Here is a 20,287-nt window from a genome sequence, read left to right as displayed (position 1 = left end):
GAAAATATGAAGGGTCAAAATTGGGTATCAACACCAGCCACCGACTCTATATGTTGCTTTTTACTTCACTGAAGTTTTTTTCCCGCCAAGTTTCTTACATAGCTTTCACATTTTCTCTCTCCTTGTACACTTGTATGTTATATGTATGTCAATATATACACTTCACTATGCATGACATACAATAATATACGCCGAGTATGTTATCTGCATGTCAATATATACACTTCACTGAGCATGACATACAATAATATACGACGAGTATGTTATCAATATATCAATAGATACACTTCACTACGCATGACATATTATAATATACGACTAGATACACAACACATTCACGTGACACACATATACAATGATACACAAACTTGTATGTCATGTGTATGACAAAGATACATACAACATAAAGTAACATATACCACATATACACCACATAAACATCATACATCCAGTGAGATACACCAAACATACATTCATTTCCACCTATTCCACCATTATAATACTTCCACAAAAAGAAAAAAGAACAGACCATCATTCTAAATCTGGAAATATCTATTCTCTGGCAAAGGAATTGCTGCAGATGAGATCTATTAGAAGCCATTTTTTTGCGCGGATTGCCCTTCTTTTGAGGTGGTCTCTAAATTTTGCCCTTCAAATTTGTGGTCTTTAAATTTTGCCCCTCATACTTGTGGTCTTTAAGTTTTGCCCTTGCTTGGAAAGGTGGGCGAATACATGAAATTCTGGGTTCGAACCCTCGCTCAGGCATAAAATAAAAAAATAATTTCGCCAGGCAGGACTGGGAGAGTGTATGCCGGATCCAGCATACAATCTTTAAGGAAAAGCTAAAGTTATGCCGGATCCGGCATAACTAAAAGTCTGTCCCATAAAGCAGAATTTTTCCTAAGACATAGTTTAGTTATGCCTTATGGGGCAGAATTTTAGTTAAGGCATAACAAAATTATGCCCCATAAGGCAAGAACTTTTCTTAAGGCATAGACTTTGCCTTATAAGGCAAAGTTTAAGTTATGCTTTAAGGAAAAATTTCGCCTTATGGGCATACTTTTAGTTATGTCTTTGGGGCACACTTTTTAGTTAAGGCATAACTAAAAGTTTACCTTGAAAAGTAAAATATATATATATATATATATGCTTCAAGGCAAAGTCTGCCGTAGGGGGCAGACTTTTAGTTAAACACAACTAAAAGTCTGCCCCCTCCGGCAGACTTCTAGTTAAACACAACTAAAAGTCTGCCGGAGAGAGCATAGCAAAATTTAAACTTTGTCTTATAAGGCAAACTTTTAGTTATGCCTTAAGAAAAACTTACGCCTTATGGGGCATACTTTTAGTTATGTTTTATGGGGCACACTTTTAGTTAAGGCATTACTAAAAGTTTACCTTGAAAAGTTTAAAAAAAAATACGTATATATGCTTCAAGGCAAAGTCTGCCCCCTCCGGCAGACTTTTAGTTAAACATGACTAAAAGTCTGCCGGAGGAGGCATAGCGAAATTTAAACTCTGCTTTGCAAATTTTTTTAAAATTTTTGACTAAGCGGGAGTTCGAACCCGGAACCTATGGGTTTTAGCCGAAGGGTAAAATTTAAAGACCACAAATATGAGGGGCAAAATTTAAATACCACCCAAAAAAAGGGCAAATCTGCGAATTGCCCATTAGAAGCCCCGACCCATGAAAAAACAAAGTATCTCATAGATTAGAGATTCAAAGCGTCAAAACAACAGTAAAGACAGCTACAACAGCAGATCCAACAACAACAGTTCGGTTCAAGAAAGCAAAGCTGGGAGATAAAGTAGGAGAATAACCGAGAGCAGTGACGATGCCGAAGTTACTACGGCAACTGGAGTGATTGGGAGAAAAAAATATTAGGGCTAGGTGTTAGAGAGATAGACCAAAATAAGCACATAAAATCAACCCCCTATTTCCCTAAATTGTTATATTAAAAGTATTAGGGAAAGGGTGCCAAGATGCCCCTCAATTTTGCGATTCGAATATATATATCATTAAAAAAAATGGTGCACATATACTTCTGTCGTTACACAAATGATGTAAATACAAGCGAAAATGGTGCACATATACCTCTATCGTTACACAAATGATGTAAATACAAGCTTTTCGCTGACATAATATTTTTAAAGTCATTTGTGTAACGGCATGGGTATATATGCACCACCATTTGTGTAACGGCATGAATATCTATGCACCATTTTTTTTAACGAGTACATCTGTACTAAATCGCAAAGTTGAAGGGTATATTTGCATTCCCAAAATATTAGTATAGCGGGTAATTATTTGAGACTCTTTAAAACTAGTATTTATGGGTTTTTTCGTCATATATAAAATTTTCTTCTTTGTATTAAAATCACTACATAATTTGTCTCTGAACAATTTGTTTTGTACTACAATCGCTACATAATTCGTCTTTGAACCAAAACAATCCCTAAAGGTTTCAGCAGAAACTCATTACCTTTATCACAAACACAATATCTACTTAATAAACATAGGTAGACATAAAACTAGAGTATGCAGTCACATCGATCCAATCTGGAAAAAGGCCTTTCAATTTAGCAGCAGACTTTGTCAAATACTGGTCCACTACAGCCACATCAACCTTAATGGCCTCAGAACTGTTCGCCTGCATGAAAAGGAAAGTAGCATACACATGAAAGAATTAATGTAAAGCCCATAATTTTAAGTTTTGAGCATATAAACGTGTTTAAAGTATCCTCAGTTTGTTAATGAAGCCACATGACGCAAGTGAAGTGTTTGAGATATGATACCAAGTGCTTGGGATAAGTTAAGAAAAAAGTTGCAGTGCCAAAATATCTAAAAGATGTCAAAATGGAGGTTAGAAAGAGAGGTCATCACAATGTTCTCAGGAGAGGCACTAATTTAGTCAAGTGCAGTAGGCTAGGTGAGGCAGGAATGTTTGGACCATCGCGAGACCACCACACAAGCTACGCTTAGGCTGGCCATCCAGCCTCGCAATGGCCTCGAGTTGCGTGAGAGTTGGGATTGGACGCTCCCAAGAGGAATTGAGACAGGAAAGTCTGCTCCATCCGAGAGGACCGTGAGGAGCTAGTCCTTGGCAAGACAACTGAGCTCATGTCGCAAGCTCATTGCGAGAAGGCACCAGGTGGTCAAGCCCCAAGTGAAACACCGCGAGGAGGGCACAGGCATGTCAACCCTGCCTCACGATGTAACTTCCGATAAAATTTCATAGTCAATTTGGGCTAATTCGAAGCTAATGATGTAATTATTAGCCTCGAAGTGTGTGTGCAGTGTGGACCCATACCTGAGTTGAAAAATATTTCAAACATTGTACCAGCTCTATGATAAAAGTTGGATGGTATATGGAGTGGTGGAAGTGATTGAAATATAGGAAAACTTGAGGAAAACAAAGGAAAAAAGTCAGAAAATAGCCCAGTCCTAGACCTTGCACGTTGCGGGGCATGCTATGCGTCCCTAGCGTGAGCGAGGTAGGCTGAAAAATGAGGGGGAGGCAGTGAAATGTCGCCCATAGCACCCAAGGTTGAGGGCAAGGAAGGAAGAAGGGACATGTAGCGTTAAATAGCATATGAGGAGGCCCATAATTCTACGAGCTGAGGCAATGAAGTCAAGGCACCGCGAGGCCCGCCGCAAGCATAGGAGAAATATGTGGAGGCATGCACACAAAGAAGCTCATATTGTGTGTGAGCTGCCCAAGCCTAGGAGCAGGAACATGAATGGCGTGCAAGCCCGCAGCCCCTCTTAGATGGAATAGATAAGAAAATAAGGGAGAAGTTCACATTTTTTAGCATTATGTTCTTGAGAGAGAAAGAACTTGGTCCCCACACTAAATGCACCTCAAGGTATGAATTTTGATGCATTTATGGTAAATCGACATCATTTAACGTTAGTATTAAGATTATTATGAATCAAATTCATAGGAATTTCAAAGAAAAATTACCAAGAACTTCATTTTCTACAAAGTTAGGGTTTTCTTCGAAAGATGTAATATCTTTACTTCATCTTCAAGATTGACGATTCAATTAGCTTACGGGGTATAATTGGATGTTGGAAACATTATTTAAACTTGAGATGAAAACCTAGAATTTGAAAGTTATGAAATTAAGGTTCTTGAGGAGGAACATGAGAAATAGTGAAATGGTGATTTTGGTTGAACTGTTGGTGATTCTAATAACTTCAATAACTTAATAAAGATTGAGTTGTTGCATTATTAGATATATATTAGGGCTTAAATTCACGAATGGATGTAGATGGGCTCTTAATAGAAGCCTAAGCCCCCTAAATGGGTAATATTAAGTTTGGATGAATGTTAATGGAAGTCAATTGATTGTTATTGATATAGATTAACATTATTGGACCTGTTGGGCATCCTTGAGCTATTCGGATGGCGTAATTGAGGTAAGCTAAGATATACCCTCATCTAAAGCTAATTTCCAAAACTCATGAATTCTAAACATTTGATGAAATGACTTAGTTGATAATGCTAATCTGTAGGGATGAGTGAACATGCATTAACATTGACTGTTTAAAATATATGTTTAAATATGATGTATGTTTCTTATGAGATTGCAAGACTATGATACGAAAGCATTTGATTGTGTTGTATGCTACAAATATTGTGAATCCTCAGCATTAAGGACATGCTGGAGACCTCCAAAAAGTTGATCTAAACCAAACCAACAAATTACAAGGATCCTAAATGATCTATTGATCTAAACCAAAACCAAAACCAACCAATTACAAGGATCCTAAATGATCTACTAACTGTTCAGCTTCCTCTATATTTTCTTCTTTACACCAAAAATAAAAAATTATGATGAATTTCTCTTTAATCTTCTGAATGGAAGTAAACCTATCTTCAAAACATTTATTGTTCCTTTCTTTCCACATTGTCCCCCATATGCACGGTGGAATTAACAACCCCCCACCCCCCACCCACCATTTCTTCTACTTTTGCTTCCTCCTCTCCTGATCCAGCAGCTGAGAAGATCTGTTGTATGTTCTGGCATTATCTACTTAGTTTCAGTAAGACTAAGAAACAAATTCCAAATCTGAGGGGTGACTTTGCAGCGTAAAAACAAATGGTTATTAGTTTCCTCAGTTTGATCGCAAAGTAAACACCTAGATGTCAAATGGAATTTTCTCCTTTGTAGCCTTTCCTGGGTAAGACAAGCTCTCCTAGCTACCAACCATGTAAAACACCTCACCTTGTTTGGAGCCAAACTTTTCCAAAACTGTTTCCAGGAACTTGGCTTGCCACCTGGCTGGTCCTTCATTGCCCTCTTATACAGTCTATTGATAGTGAATCTACCATCACTGTCATGTTTCTCTTTTATAGAATTAGATTCTAAGGAAGTTCCATTAAACTCACTTTAAGTCTTGCAATAGCTTTGCTACTATCAGCAATTGTTGCCTCTGGGTTGTTACATAAGGAAAAGAGGTATGGATAAGAGTCCATAAGGATCTCTTGACCAATCCATTTTTCTTTCCAGAAGAGGATCTTGGTGCCGTTTCCCAGCTAGTAATGAATATTCCTAGCCAGCATAGGCCAGAGATTCCTGATAGTTCTCCACACTGCAACCCCATAAGTGTTGGACACTGAGCTTGTACACCATTGAGATTCTTGCCCATACTTGCTGTGAATTACTTCCCTTCACAATGTCTGATCTTCGTCAACAAATCTCCATAACCACTTCATCAGTAAGCAGTTGTTCGGAATCTTCAAGTTTCTGATACCCAGGCCTCCCGCTTGCCTGCTCAGCTTGGAAGTATACCAGCTCACCAGGTGCATTCCTTTGCCTTCTTTGTTGCCCATCCACAAGAAATCCCTACTCAACTTGTCTAATCTTTTTTCCACTCTAGAGGGTAAGGGAAAGAGTGACATTACATATGTTGGTGAAGAGTCCAAACTGAATTTATCAGAGTGATTCTTCCTCCAAAACTGATGTTTGATTGGGAGTTGCCATAGATTAATGAAATTGATATTCAAACACCCAAGATTAGGTGCGAGTGTAATTGTGTTTAACGCCCAATGAGGCTTGGCATAATGTGTAGCAACCAATTAGGCTGGTACAATTTGTTAGCACCTAATGGGGTTTGGTGCAAAACTCCCAATGAGGTTTGGTGCAAGCCATTAGTGCCCAATGAGGTTGGTACGAGTTGATTCTTTATGATTATGTTTCCTATGCTTTTCGTAAGTGTCGTTTGTCCTTTTGTGAGAATCAGTGATATCCATGGAGTGCAATTCTTATAATTGTACTCACGTCCCTTATCGACGGCGAGTTATATGTTGTGGTCGCACGTGGTGACACTCCGGATGATGTTTCTACTCGCTAGGTTCTCTCCCTCACTTTCTCAGCTGCTTTTGTTGCGCCCCACTTATTTCCATGGTGGCATGTATTTATGGTTATTCTTTTGGGTACAGTCGGGGTCTTATCCCAACATTCTTTTCATTTGTCATGTCATGGACGGAATATATGCTATGTGCTAGTTTATATTCTGTCACTAGTATTGAGGTCTCACATGCCATGAATGACTAGTTTTATAAATACTATGTATTATGAAATTTCACTTGATAGGCCATTGGTGCCGAGTTTTATGAAATAGATTCTTATTAAGATGTTTACATTTTCCTGTCCATGCATAATTATTATTAAGTATAGAATGAGGATCGCTCGATGGTAACTTTAAGATATTAGATGTCGGTCAATGACCTCGTGTCATGAGGGGGATCTGACCAGGCCCTTGCATGACTCACATCACACGACTACCACGAGGAGCTCCTCAGTATGAATATCAGAAGAGTCAGGCGAGAGGGTGGAAAAGAAATAAAGGAGTTGGGCCTGGGTCTGAAAGTGATTTTGGCCAAGAATCAACCCCACTAAATGAGGGATGTTAATTAGGACTATTTGCAGCAATTTAAAGTCAAGAATGCTAGCCATAACCTCAGAGTTCTTGATGTCCACAGAAATTGCATTTCACCCCAGAATTTTCCAAGAAGGTAAAAGTTGGTGTTGGACATCAAAGCGGTAATTCCACCACTGGTCGCTAATTTGCTGTGAATAAATATAAATAGGCAGAGTATTTATGATTGGATTGAATAATGGATGAATCCTAAGTGGTGCACCATTAGTGGTGGTAGTTGGGTGGTTGAAGAAGATAATGAATAAGGCTTGGGTGTATTAAATGAGTCTTGGGGACACTAAAACAACATTTACAATCTATCGAACTAATGGAAATGCTATGGGTAACCAAGACTTCACTCCAAACTTAGAATTATGGAAATTAGGTGGCCTAAGGCTAATACCAGGACTTGTAATGGTTGAATGGCCTCTAAAACAAACGGTTGGGTCTTGGTTAATGTTAAGAGTGACATTGGTTGGTGATGTCTGATCTTAGGAAGGTCTTTGTGAGCACATGTTGAGGTAAGTTTGGAACTTTTCTTAAGGTTTTTCACTGATGTCTCAAAAATGTTGTTTGAAACGTGCACACATGCATCGTGGGGACGAGAGGGTGTGCATCGCACCATAGATTGTTGAATGAGCTACTTAACTACACGTATGCTTTGATTTGGAATGGAGTACGAAATGTGTTGATAGTTTTATATGAATTTGAATTATAAGTTACACAAAAGAACCAACACCTAATTTCCATAAGACTCGCAAAAGCTTGTGACATTTTTATATGATTGTGTTTAGCTGGGCACGGAGTTTAAGAATTGTGTTTTAAACAAGCCATTGATATCTTTATGGCTATAAATCGTCTTCTTAAGAGTAAATGGGAAGTTTAAAGTTAAATTGCTTTTAAATAAAGAAAGGTAACATTCTTTTTTGAACTGACTAAAAATGAAAGAGTATCACATAAATTATCTGACCTTTTCTCATCATGTTTTCTCTTGAGCCGAGGGTCTTCCGAAAACAGCCTCTCTATCTTCCGAGATGGAGGTAAGGTCTGCGTACATTTTACCCTCTCCAGACCCCACACTGTGAGATTTCACTGGGTATGTTGTTGTTGTTGTATCACATAAATTAGAACAAAAGGAGTGACTTATATGACATGTTTAGAGACCTTTGTATGAGAACACAGGTATAGATAATAGTTGAGGTTATGACTTCCACATGTTGAATACAATTGTTGCCATGGGTTCTATAAACAAAATGGATTCATATGAACCCTGGAAAGCGAGAGGTTGGCTTGTCCGCAATGAATAAAGCATGGTGAAATTTATCATAGGACCTAGTGAGCAAGAGGTTGGCTTACCCGTCCTAGAGAGATATGGCGTATGGATTTAAGTCGCGTCGGTTATGAGATTGAATTGACTGCCATTGAAAACGAATGGTGAAATTATGACAGACATAAAAATATTATTGTCGACAATAAAGTAGGGCTATGAATGAATGATATAAACGACTGTGATTTCAAGAAATAAGTATATTCAAGCCCAGATCCACCGCAAAACGATACTATAGTCACCGCTATACGTCACCCGAGCCTCGATTAATACTCCGCCACTCAAAATCACTCTAATCCCTCAATTTTTATGTCACTCACACCCCTATATATGAGCTGAGCTTTTTGGGAAATAATTTGAAGGCTTAAAGACAGACAGGCATATGACGGATCATCCTCTCGGACTAGCTACTGATCATCGCCTTGGTAAGCTATTGCCTCACCAACTATCTAATCAGACGCGAGCCTCTCCTCAGGCGGATTGCTCCTTTTGCTCCTCAGCCTACGGGGTATTAGCAGCCGTTTCCAGCTGTTGTTCCCCTCCCAAGGGCAGGTTCTTACGCGTTACTCACCCGTCCACCACTGGAACCCGTCCGATGGTTTTATATGTAGATTATGAGACTACGAATGATCTTATGTAGATTGGAAGACACGAAGTAGGTTGGAAAGTCGAGAAGTAAGCTTCAGATATTTTAAGGTTGTTCCTTCTTTTCTTGGCATGATTCCATATATAGTAAGCGCGTAATAAACCTTGTGACTAAAGATTTATCAAAGTAGCGCTTGTCATATTATCGCATAGTTTCCGAGTGTTATGTTATTCTTTCCGAGGGGCCATATCCCCTCCTTATGTCCTTGAGTTTATAGAGAGACAGAAGGGGCATGTTACAGTATCTGTATTTTCAGCATATGCATGATGTACTTAGCCTGGCCTACGGGTCAGACATTTTCTTTAGCCTGACCACTTGGTCAGTGAGACAGACATGCTTGGCCTACGGGTCAGTGAGACAGAATGCCTGGCCACTTGGTCAGTAAGATTTTACAGTTGCCTGGCCACTTGGTCAGTGAGATATATAATAGTATTATATTGCATTTCATATGAGACAGGTCAGGCGAGATATTCAAGGCATCCTTTGGCCTCCAAATTGTATTGTTTTCAGTTCAGTTTCAGTTATCGTTTGCCATACATACTCGGTACATTGTTTCGTACTGACGTCCCTTTTGCCGGGAGCACTGCATTCATGCCTGTAGGTACAGATCGACAGATTGATAGACCTCCCCAGTAGGCAGAATCTGATATCCGCTGAGTGGTGAGCTTCCTTTTTGTTCGGAGTTGCCAGGTCCTTGGAGTCTCTCCTTTTTTTATTACAGATTGTTTGGTACAGTCACACTTTCCCTAGAGGCTTGTAGACGAGTCCTGTAAACAGAGTGTCTGTGTGATAGCCTTGTCGGCTTGTATATGTCTGCTTGGATACTGTTGGCTTTGTACGATCACAGCAGCCTCGTCGGCTTACTCAGTTGTGTATATGTATTTTGGGATGTGTGAGTGCCCAGTTCAGACGATATAGTCAGTATTTACATATATATCCAGATTTCGGCCACGCCGGCTTGTCGGTATTGTCTGTGTGCAGGTAGGCCTTATCGGCTTAAGTTGGGAGTTACTCCCCAGAGCTTCAGATTTAGAGTGGTTCGCTCGGGCCTAGTTTGGCATCGAGTGCCGGTCATGCCACTCCAGATTTGGGGTGTGACAAACTTGCTCTTTGCCCCAACAATGACTTCATCATTGTGAGAAAATATGGGAGAAAATATTATTATTGAAATGTGTATCTACATTATTACATTGAGTCCTATTTCTAGACACTACATCCTAATCCTTTTCCATGTAGGATACTATATACAAATCCAAATCCTATTCCTATTCTAACACTCCCCCTCAAGCTGGTGCATACAAGTCATATGTACCGAGCTTGTTACAGATGTATCTAATACGACGACGACTGAGTGACTTGGTGAAAATATCCGCAAGCTGATCACTTGACTTCACAAATTTAGTAACAATATCTCCGGAGAGTATCTTTTTCCGGACAAAGTGACAGTCAATCTCAATGTGCTTATTCCTCTCATGAAATACTGGATTTGATGCGATATGAAGGGGCGCTTTGTTATCACACACAAGTTCCATTTGACTGAATTCTCCAAATTTTAGTTCTCTGAGAAACTGCTTAATCCAAACTAGCTCACAAGTTGCTACAACCATTGCTCGATATTCTGATTCAGCACTAGATTGTGCAATGACACTCTGTTTCTTACTCTTCCAAGACACCAAATTACCTCCTATTAACACACGATATCCAAATGTAGAAAGTCTATCAGAGGGTGATCCTGCATAATTAGCATTTGTAAAGGACTCTGGAGCTGACTTAATCTATCGCAGAATGCGGACAACTGCATCCCAATGACTATCACAGGGAGAATCCATAAACTGACGTACAACACTCACAGGAAACGAAATGTCAGGCCTAGTCACTGTGAGATAATTCAGCTTACCAACCAGCCACCTATATCTTCCAGGATCACTGAGTGGCTCCCTCTGTCTTGGCAGGAGTTTAGCATTCGAATCCATAGGAGTGTCAATGGGTCTACATCCCATCATTCCTGTCTCCTCAACAATGTCCAAGGCATACTTGCGTTGCGAAATAACAATACCTGACGTGGATTGTGCAACCCCAATACTTAGAAAATACTTTAGTCTGCTAAGATCTTTAGTCTGGAAATGCTGAAAATGTTGCTTTAAATTAGTGATACCATCTTGATCATTGCCAGTTATAACGATATCGTCAACATAAACCACTAAATAAATACTCAAATCTGGAGCAGAATGTCGATAAAACACAGAATGATCTGCTTCACTACGAGTCATGCCAAACTCCTGAATTACTGTGCTGAATTTACCAAACCAAGCTCGAGGAGACTGTTTCAAACCATAAAGTGACCGACGCAATCGACACACCAGATTAGACTCCCCCTGAGCAACAAAACCAGGTGGTTGCTCCATATAAACTTCCTCCTCAAGATCACCATGGAGAAGAACATTCTTAATGTCCAACTGATAAAGAGACCAATGGCGGACAGCAGCCATGAATAGAAAAAGATGGACAGATACTATTTTAGCCACGAGAGAGAAAGTATCACCGTAATCAAGCCCAAATATCTGTGTATACCCCTTCACAACAAGGCGAGCCTTGAGCCGATCAACTTGGCCATCCGGACCAACTTTGACTGCATAAACCCAAAGACTGCCAACAGTAGATTTACCTGTAGGAAGAGGAACAAGCTTCCAAGTACCACTTGTGTGTAAAGCAGACATCTCGTCAATCATAGCTTGTCGCAATCAGGGATGAGAAAGGACTTCACCTGTAGACTTAGGAATGGGGACAGAGGACAATGATGATACAAAGGCATAATGGGATGACGATAGACGATGATAACCTAAAAGGGTATAATGTGAATTAGTATTACGAGTGGACCGTTTACCTTTCCGAAGTACAATCGGCAGATCAGGAGGAGACAAGTCTGTAGTAGGTGCAGGGTCTGACGCATGACATGAATCATCTGGACCTGATGTTGGGTCTGATGCTGGACGTGGCCGACGATGATAAGTCAAAAGTGGTGGCACTGTGACTGGAGAAGTAGAAGTAACTGTAGATTCCTCAAAGGTCGGTATAGGTAAAACCCAAGATATAGGTAAGACCTCAGAGATATCAGGATGATCAGAAGGAGACCTAAAGTAAGGTTGAGACTCAAAAAATGTGACATCGATAGACTTAAGATATTGACGGAGATCAGGTGAGAAGCAACGATACCCCTTTTGAACCCGAGAATAACCAAGAAAGGCACATTTAAGAGAGCGAGGAGCTAATTTATCTGTCCCCGGAGCTAGGTTATGCACAAAACATGTGCTCCCAAAAACACGAGGAGGAAGAGAGTATAGAGATGATTGAGGTATACTATGGAATATGAAATCTGATTCTGAATAGAAGATGAAGACATTCGATTAATTAAATGGCAAGACGTGAGGACTGAATCGCCCCAAAAACGCAGCGGAACATGGGATTCAATGTGAAGAGTGCGAGCAGTCTCAATGAGATGCCTATTCTTCCTTTCTGCTACCCCATTCTGCTGAGGGGTGAAAGGACAAGATGTTTGATTAATAATTCCTTGGTGAGTCATAAACTGCTGAAACTGGGAGGATTTGTATTCTAAGGCATTATCACACCGAAAAGTACGAATAGAAACACCAAATTGTTTTTGTATTTCAGCACAAAAACTCTTGAATATAGAGAATTAACTCAGGACGATCTTTCATTAAGAATAGCCAAGTACATCTGAAAAAATCATCAATGAAACTAACAAAATAATGAAATCCTAAAGGTGAACCGACTCCACTAGGACCCCAAATATCATAATGAACTATTGGAAAAATAGACTCTGCACGACTCTCAGCACTGCGTGGAAAGATAGTGAGTGTGTTTCCCAAGTTGACATGACTCACAATCTAATTTAGACAGACTAGACAAACTAGGCACCACCTTTTGTAGCTTGAACAGACTCGGATGTCCTAATCGTTTATGGATTAAGTCTGGAGGATCTATAACGGAGCATGCTATGGAGGAATTAGGAGAGGTAAGTGTTAGATAGTAGAGGCCTTGTGATTCATATCCTGCACCAATCACCTGTCCCATACTGCGGTCCTGCATAACAAAAGAATCATCAAGAAATATTATGACACAATTTAGGGCATGTGTCAAACGACTGACAGATTCAAGATTAAAAGGACAACCAGGGACATAAAGAACAGAGTTTAGAGTGACAGAAGATAGGGGATTAGCTTGTCCAACCACTTTTGGTTTTGTTTGGATCCCATTAGCTAAAGTAACCGGAGGAAGAGACTGTGAATAAGTAATATTTGACAAAAGTGATTTGTCACCAGAGATATGATCAAAAGCGACTGAGTCAACGACCCACGATGGAGGGATACTAGACTGTGAAACATAAGCGAAGGAATTACCAGCAACAGAAGTATTAGGCTAAGAATGTGTGGCTACTTGTGGAGATGTCTGCTTACTTGCTCGATACTGAAGGTACTCATTATATTCAACTTCAAATAAAAGCCTCGGATTTCTTGTAGTGTCAGTCTGAGCAACATGAGCATTGTTGGGTGGTTGACCATGCAGAGCACAATATACATCACGAGTGTGTCCAAGCTTATGACTATAACTACACTAAGAGCCTGTTTGGATGGGCTTAAAAAAAGAAGCTTATAAGCTGAAAACAGCTTATAAGTCAAAAAAAAATAAGTTGGGGTAGGCCAACTCCCCAACTTATTTTTTTGGGGTTATAAGCTGTTTTCAGCTTATAAGCTACTTTAGATAAGCTAAGCCAAACTGACCCAATTATTTTTTGGGGCTTATTTTAAACACAATGACTTTAAGCTGGCCAACCAAATACTCAAAAAAGCTGAAAACAACTTATAAGTTGTTTTCAGCAACTTATAAGCCAATCCAAACGGGCTCTAAACATCATTGGGTAATGGACCATGTAGAGCACGGCATACGTCGCGAGTGTGTCCAACGGTCCAAACTTATGACAATAACTACACTTAGTTCGAGATTTTCCAAAAACAACCTCCTCCTCGTCGATTATCCAGACTGAGATGTTTGACTCTCTATGGTTTGAGATGTGAGAATAGAGAAGTCAACGGTTGGTGATGAAACCATCATGTGATTAGAAGGCGCAGCAAAACGCAGCAAACGAGAAAATAATTCATCAATTGTAGGAAGCGTAGGACTAGCCAAAATCTAATCACGCACCGAATCAAGGTCAATAGGAAGTCCAATAACTGTAAGAACTAGAAACAACATCTGTCTTTGCTCCTGTTGTTCTTTGACGTTCGTAGTGACTGGCATCAACTGCTCAAATTCCTCCAAGACTGCCTGTACCTGTCCCAAGTAAGTAGACATATCTGATTCATGTTTCTTTAAGTTGGTCATCCAAGATATCACATCATAAAATCGAGATATGTCATTAGTGTATAAAGCGCGAGCCTTTTCCCAAACTGAATAACATGTCTGGAAGCAACGAAACAAGGGCATCAACTTGGGATCAATAGATCGCCACGGAAGGCTACATAATTGAGCGTCAACCTTCACCCACTGTGCTTTGTCACTAACCTTTTCCTTTTCGTCAACCACAATAGCCTTTTGCGTTAAGTGATCCTGAACACCTTGACCCTTGCACCACAACTCAACCGAGCAAGCCCAAGCTAAATAGTTTGAACTTCCCATTAACGGTTCAGAAGTAATCCTAGGGCTTGAAGTTCCGATCCCGTGCTTTTGGAGCCAAAAATATCATATCCGAGAGACATGGCTCAAAACTTCAAGAAAGACATACAAAACAGGGACAAAACATAGCTGATGGTGCTAAGAAAACAGAGATCCAGAAGCTGCCAGAAATCAGCCGCCGGAAAATGTTGCCGGAAAACTAAAAGTGATCGGAAGTCGGAAATAACTGCTGGGGTAGGTGCGGAATTGCTGACACACCAGGCTGGGAAAAAAAAAGTCATAAAAAGTGGCCGAAAAAATGCAAATTTGCCGAAAACAGTGCTCTGCAAACTGATATAAAGTGCTCGGAAGATCTGGGCAACCTCAACCGAAGAAAAATGGATTGGAAAACAGTGCTGCATCACCGGAAAAAATAGTGCTGAACTGCCGGAAACACTCTTCACGTGTACTGTTCACATCGGAAAAATTGTTCCTGTGATGATATTCTATTATGGCTCTGATACCATGTGAGAAAATATGGGAGAAAATATTATTATTGAATTGTGTATCTACATTATTACCTTGAGCCCTTTCCATGTAGGATACTATATACAAATCATATTCCTATTCTTATTCTAACAATCACAAAAGACAACTTCATGTGGTTTGATAAATGTTTATAAGTTCTCTCATATGCATATTAATGTTTTTATCAGAAGACTTGTTCCACCTTTTGGAGGGGGAGGTCTATAAAACTTTACCTTCATAACTCACACTTTGGCCACGTGGTTTTCGTTTTACAGAGTAGTACACGTGAAAATCGTACGGGCAGATCTCCAACCCTCTTAACTATATTTTTAGTGAGCCTCAGTAAATATCCAATGGTGTCTAGTTTGTATTATTTTGCATAGTCGGGCTGTGTCCCGTGTATTCATTCTCATTCAATTTGTTGTAATGACTTCATAGATGAATGTTGGGTATGGTTTATAGTTGATATGGTCACTCATATGGCATGTATGAATGAAACTAGCTTTAATTTTCTTATTTTTAATATATGTTATGTGGCTGAGAGCACCAATGTTTATGTTTAATAGAATGAGTTATGAACTGCAATATGCATTGCGTACAAATGTTAAGTTTGGATATGGTGTGTTAAAGATAGTCCATTTGATGCTGGTTTAAGGCATTGAGTGCCGATCACACGACCCTATGGATTTGGAGCATGACAACCAAGAAGGTAATGTTGAAGAATTTCTAGATATGCTCATCTGAATAATAATGAACATTGCAATTGTTGGATTGAGTAGGCACTCGGTCGCATAATTGGAAGCAGGACCGAAAATTCTAAGAGTGAGGAATCATTTAGATGATGAGTGGGTGATAGAGAGGAGTACGCATCAGAATTTCAACATTGGCTTGGACAAACAAAAGAACCTTGATTTAGCATCAGAAACTCTCAATGCCTCCCCCTATCACATGGAATTAAAGAAATATGATGAACCCTACGTTTATTTTTAATTCTTCAAAAACAGCTTGAGGCAAAGTCTAATTCTTTGCAAGTCCTGATCAATTGCTCGTCTGGGCATGATATCAAAACTAGCCACCAAAGTGTCTTCAACAATCTACTGAATTTTCACAGTAACATATAGTAGGCAGATTAAACGCACAACAATACGCGAGCATACATATTTTGCGGAAGTTCAACCAATTGATTGAATAAAGCATCTGGTATAAGGTCATACCTCCAACCAAAAGCTCCACTTTTTATCGCCTGCACCACTTAATCTACATATATATGATGGCGGACCATTACCAGTCTTCTCAGGAGCTGTATAACAACTCTAGTGATATTAACAATGTTGCAGTACAAAAAAAGGCCCATTCTCAAAGCTATAAAAATATAGACTACCTGGAAGAACGTTATCTGCAAATGACCAGCTTGATAGCGAACCAGTAATATTAAGGACTGCAACCCAGACTTCCTTCAAGGAACTGAAAGCAGACAAGAGAGAAACTATGAAGCAGATGATTGATTTAAAAGGACAGAGAACCTACCTACGACTCAATAGTATAGGAAAGCTTATCATATCTGAATTACAAAAATTAACTTAAACTTCATCGTGTTTGTAGTCCGATCCATTTTTGGCGTTAATTTCAAGCAATGAAGATTAAATCGTATCTGCACCAATATCTCCAGAGTTCAAAACAAGTAAAAACTCAATTTTTATAATTACACAGTGCGATACTCTATTAAACCATAAAATGTTGACAAAATGGCAAGAATCATATCCAGCAATGAATAATAGCATCATCTTGACATGAACTGCACATTTCAGAGGGATCTTTCCGCAATCAGATTACTAAATCTGATACAGCCTGCAAATAATCTACATCAGAACATGATTTGAACATTCATGGCACCATAATATCACATAAGTGCCATCACAGATATTGGTAACCTGTATTCATTAACTTAAACAGGTTAAATAAGTGTCATCCTCAGAGGTGAGAGCCATGTTCGTCTTTGATACATTATAAATATGTTCTATTTATAACTAAGGACTATGGACCCCTGAACTCATTCTTAAGATTTAACTTTTAAAAATGCCACGATGAAGTAGATTAACTTTAAAATTTATCTTGTACGTAGTTCTGCTCCATTTTTTGTGTCAATTTCAAGCAAAAACGATAGAAAAAATTGTGTGGACAACACTATTTGCAGAGTTCAAAACAAGGTAAAACTTCAAATCTATGATTCCACAGTGTTATACTCTATTAAAGTTTAGAAATACTGTGAAAATGATGGACAATCTTATTTAACAACAAAAAACAAACATCATCATGCCATGAACTGCATATTTCAGCGGATCTTTCTTAAATATGACTACTAAAAAGTTTTGATACATCCAGCACATAATTTATATCTATATCAGCACTTGAAGAACATTCAGGGCACCACGAGATCACATAAAGTGACATAAAACATAGAAAGTTGGTAACCTTTAAGCAAATGGATCTCCACTTATTTAAACATATTAAATAAGTGCAGATCCCTTAGACTTGGGCCATATTCATCTTTGACACATTACAAATACATTCTATTTAACCGAGGACTGAGGACTCCTGAACTCATTAGTAAGATTCACTTTGGAAAATGTCAATATGAAGTAGAGACATTAATTGTACTTATCCATATTACCCGAGGGAGAACTCCAAGTAGATCCTACGGGAACCCCCACTCAAACTCTCTTGTGGCTTATTAGTCGTTAGATGTGGGAGATGATTGTATTCACGCAAGACATCCGATTTTTTCGCAGGGAACTTCATGCATCTTGAAAACAGCGAAGATATTGGAAAGATCCCCTGCAAAAGGGAAAAGATTAGGTCACGTGCCAAGAAAATCTCATGAAGCAAAATATTATTTGAATTTCCAGTAGGACCGAAAGTACTAAAATATCAGAGTGCCACTTCAGTACAACAGCAAAGCTTTAGAAAAAGTTGCATTTCCTCACGATGCTCTGTTGTAACCCAGTTTACTCCTCCATCAGATCTTACAACATCTTTCATAAACAAGCACGCATCACATGATAATAGTTCTTGAGTAAACACGATCTCAAAAGCACCAGCTAGAGGATTCAGGATGAGTAGTTCCGTCTTTTCTATCTCTTTTTTTTTTTTTAATACAGAAATAAGGAAGTACTGCAAAATCTGTACATAAGCATGTTACTACTTAAGGGAAGCCAGGACGAGATACAAGATGAAATATATAGGACCACATCTAACCACTTCAAGACCTTTATAAAACACAACAGGCTTACGTCCTGTTCCTTCTTGATGAAAAAGCACACAAATATCATATGAAAATATGGTTGGCTAGTCATGGCCAAAGCTTCAAAGTAGCTACCATCCAATCCTCTCGATGAGACTGCTCGACAGCATCAAAGGATAATATGGTATTAATGTGCAGTGCATTGGCCACTTCAGGGGCATGTTTGAAAACAAAAGGCAAAGTGTTGGAGTCAACTACAGCAAAATCATAGGTAGTTTCCATAATTTGACTGGCACCTGTAAAGCCAGCATTAACTTATTAGTAAGAAACAACAGAATTTATCTGGAAGTGCATGCAAACTACAGATTAACTTTGAAAATTAAGTTGCATACTCGTACTATTGGATTCCATACTTGAGCTATGTTTGGTTAGAATTAAAAGAGGAAGGGAAGGAGGGAAGTAAAAGAGAGGGGGTTGCAAATACCATGTCAGCTCCTTAAGCCCCTCCAAAATTGGAAAAAATCTGAAAGGAGAAACTATATCTTGTTCTGTTCCAATCAAATCAGACAACTGGTGATAAGTGATCATTATTATACCCGAGAGAGATAAACCAATGAGTTTTTTCCTGATTCACTGTTCATGGCCCCTTCATGGAACCAAATATGCAGTAATACATATTAAGCAGGACATGATATGATGGGGTGTATCTTGACAACTTCTGCCCATTTAGTTTTACAACTCCAGAAATGAGAGAGCTTTATGTCTATAAAAGGGATCCATAGCATCTAAAATACAACCAAAAACTGAAAGATACACCTGAATTGAATTGTAAACAAGAATTTACTCTTTAATCTCTTCCCTTATTTTCTTTATTTTTCTTCCTTTATTTAGGTCAAGTGAATTGCTACTTCTTTGATACCTGCATTCCGGATAGTATGCTGGAATATAACTCTTTTAGGTGCATCGGCACTGTACGGAAAGAATTGTGATGAAAGGGCCAAAGCAAGAACACTGCTGTGTAGCAAAAAATGCAGTATAGATGACCTGGCTAACCAGTGGCTCACAATAGGCAAAATAGGCCCAACAGACCAACTAGTCACCACTCCAATTATTGCTGCCACTATAACATCAGGAATGAAGTACCCTGCAAAGCAAATGAGCTACATATTTATTATATTCTGAATACATACATGCTGAAATCCAAGTGCAATTTCATCACATATCAAGGTCTTCACATAAAGGAAATGTAACATCCCAACCACTATTTTTGAGTATTTCCATCCCGGTCCTTGATTTGAGACTTCCAATAGGTTCATATAGTGTTTTGAGATTTGTAGCCACCTATAAGGTATTAGATATCTCTCCTATTGTATGATCAAAATTATTGGATAGTTAGGCCTCGTTTGGACGTGATTTGAAATCAGGTTGATTTGAAGTTGAAGTTTTGTTTAGACATGTAACTTGGATTTCTTAAGTTGTATTTTTTTCTCATAAACATGAAAACCCCACAAGTTGTGAAAACTATCAAAACTTCCCCAATTCTTATACAATCTTACCAAATGAGCAAATCATAGTTCATAACAAAGTTAATACGCTACCAGAAGACCTTTTTAAAAAATACAACATCTATTGATCAAACTTTAGTTCAATAAAAAGAAAAATTGAACATGAGTTGTAGTGTAACTACTCTTTAATATAATCTTCCCACATGACATGGACAATCTCTTCACGTCGAGCATGCACTTCCCGATCAGATGACCGAGAAGATGAACCAACATTGTTACTTTGAGTCAGGTTTTACATTTAAAAAATATATCTACAAACTTATGAATCTTTTTTTACAAAATATAAATTTATGGGTCAAATTTTTGCTTTTAAAAAAAAAAATGAAATCTCAAATCCTACTTTTTGGGGAATTTGAAATCATGATATGAAGTTGAAATTTTGTGC

The 20,287-nt window shown here is 38.8% G+C and overlaps 2 protein-coding genes across 5 annotated transcripts in view; both read right to left on the bottom strand.

Annotated features, from left to right (window-relative positions):
• Positions 1–2,346: 2,346 nt before the first annotated feature.
• LOC132618157 (uncharacterized) overlaps positions 2,347–20,287 on the bottom strand; it is a 32,876-nt gene continuing 14,935 nt past the window's right edge. For 2 of the 4 annotated variants that reach the window (XM_060333219.1, XM_060333220.1), the window contains exons 15-20: positions 19,257–19,481; positions 18,473–18,633; positions 17,768–17,931; positions 16,478–16,560; positions 16,311–16,396; positions 2,347–2,648 (exon numbers count right to left, since the gene is read on the bottom strand). In XM_060333219.1, coding sequence (XP_060189202.1) covers positions 2,505–2,648; positions 16,311–16,396; positions 16,478–16,560; positions 17,768–17,931; positions 18,473–18,633; positions 19,257–19,481 — 863 coding nt within the window. In that variant the 3' untranslated portion in view covers positions 2,347–2,504. Of the gene's footprint in view, positions 2,649–7,895; positions 13,000–16,310; positions 16,397–16,477; positions 16,561–17,767; positions 17,932–18,386; positions 18,634–19,256; positions 19,482–20,287 lie in introns of those variants that run through there. The other 2 variants (XR_009574004.1, XR_009574005.1) reach the window with 2 other exon arrangements.
• LOC132618158 (uncharacterized) lies at positions 13,656–16,303 on the bottom strand. The gene has a single exon (XM_060333221.1). The coding sequence runs from the start codon at positions 14,590–14,592 to the stop codon at positions 14,107–14,109; it is 486 nt and encodes a 161-aa protein (XP_060189204.1). The 5' UTR covers positions 14,593–16,303; the 3' UTR covers positions 13,656–14,106.

Source organism: Lycium barbarum, chromosome 11 (genome assembly GCF_019175385.1).
Source record: "Lycium barbarum isolate Lr01 chromosome 11, ASM1917538v2, whole genome shotgun sequence".
NCBI lineage: Eukaryota > Viridiplantae > Streptophyta > Magnoliopsida > Solanales > Solanaceae > Lycium > Lycium barbarum.
This window is presented reverse-complemented; position numbering and strand designations above follow the sequence as displayed.

Coding starts and splice junctions, on each gene's coding strand:
- LOC132618158 (XM_060333221.1), bottom strand. CDS start 14,592: ATGGGAAGTTCAAACTATTTAGCTTGGGCTTGCTCGGTTGAGTTGTGG.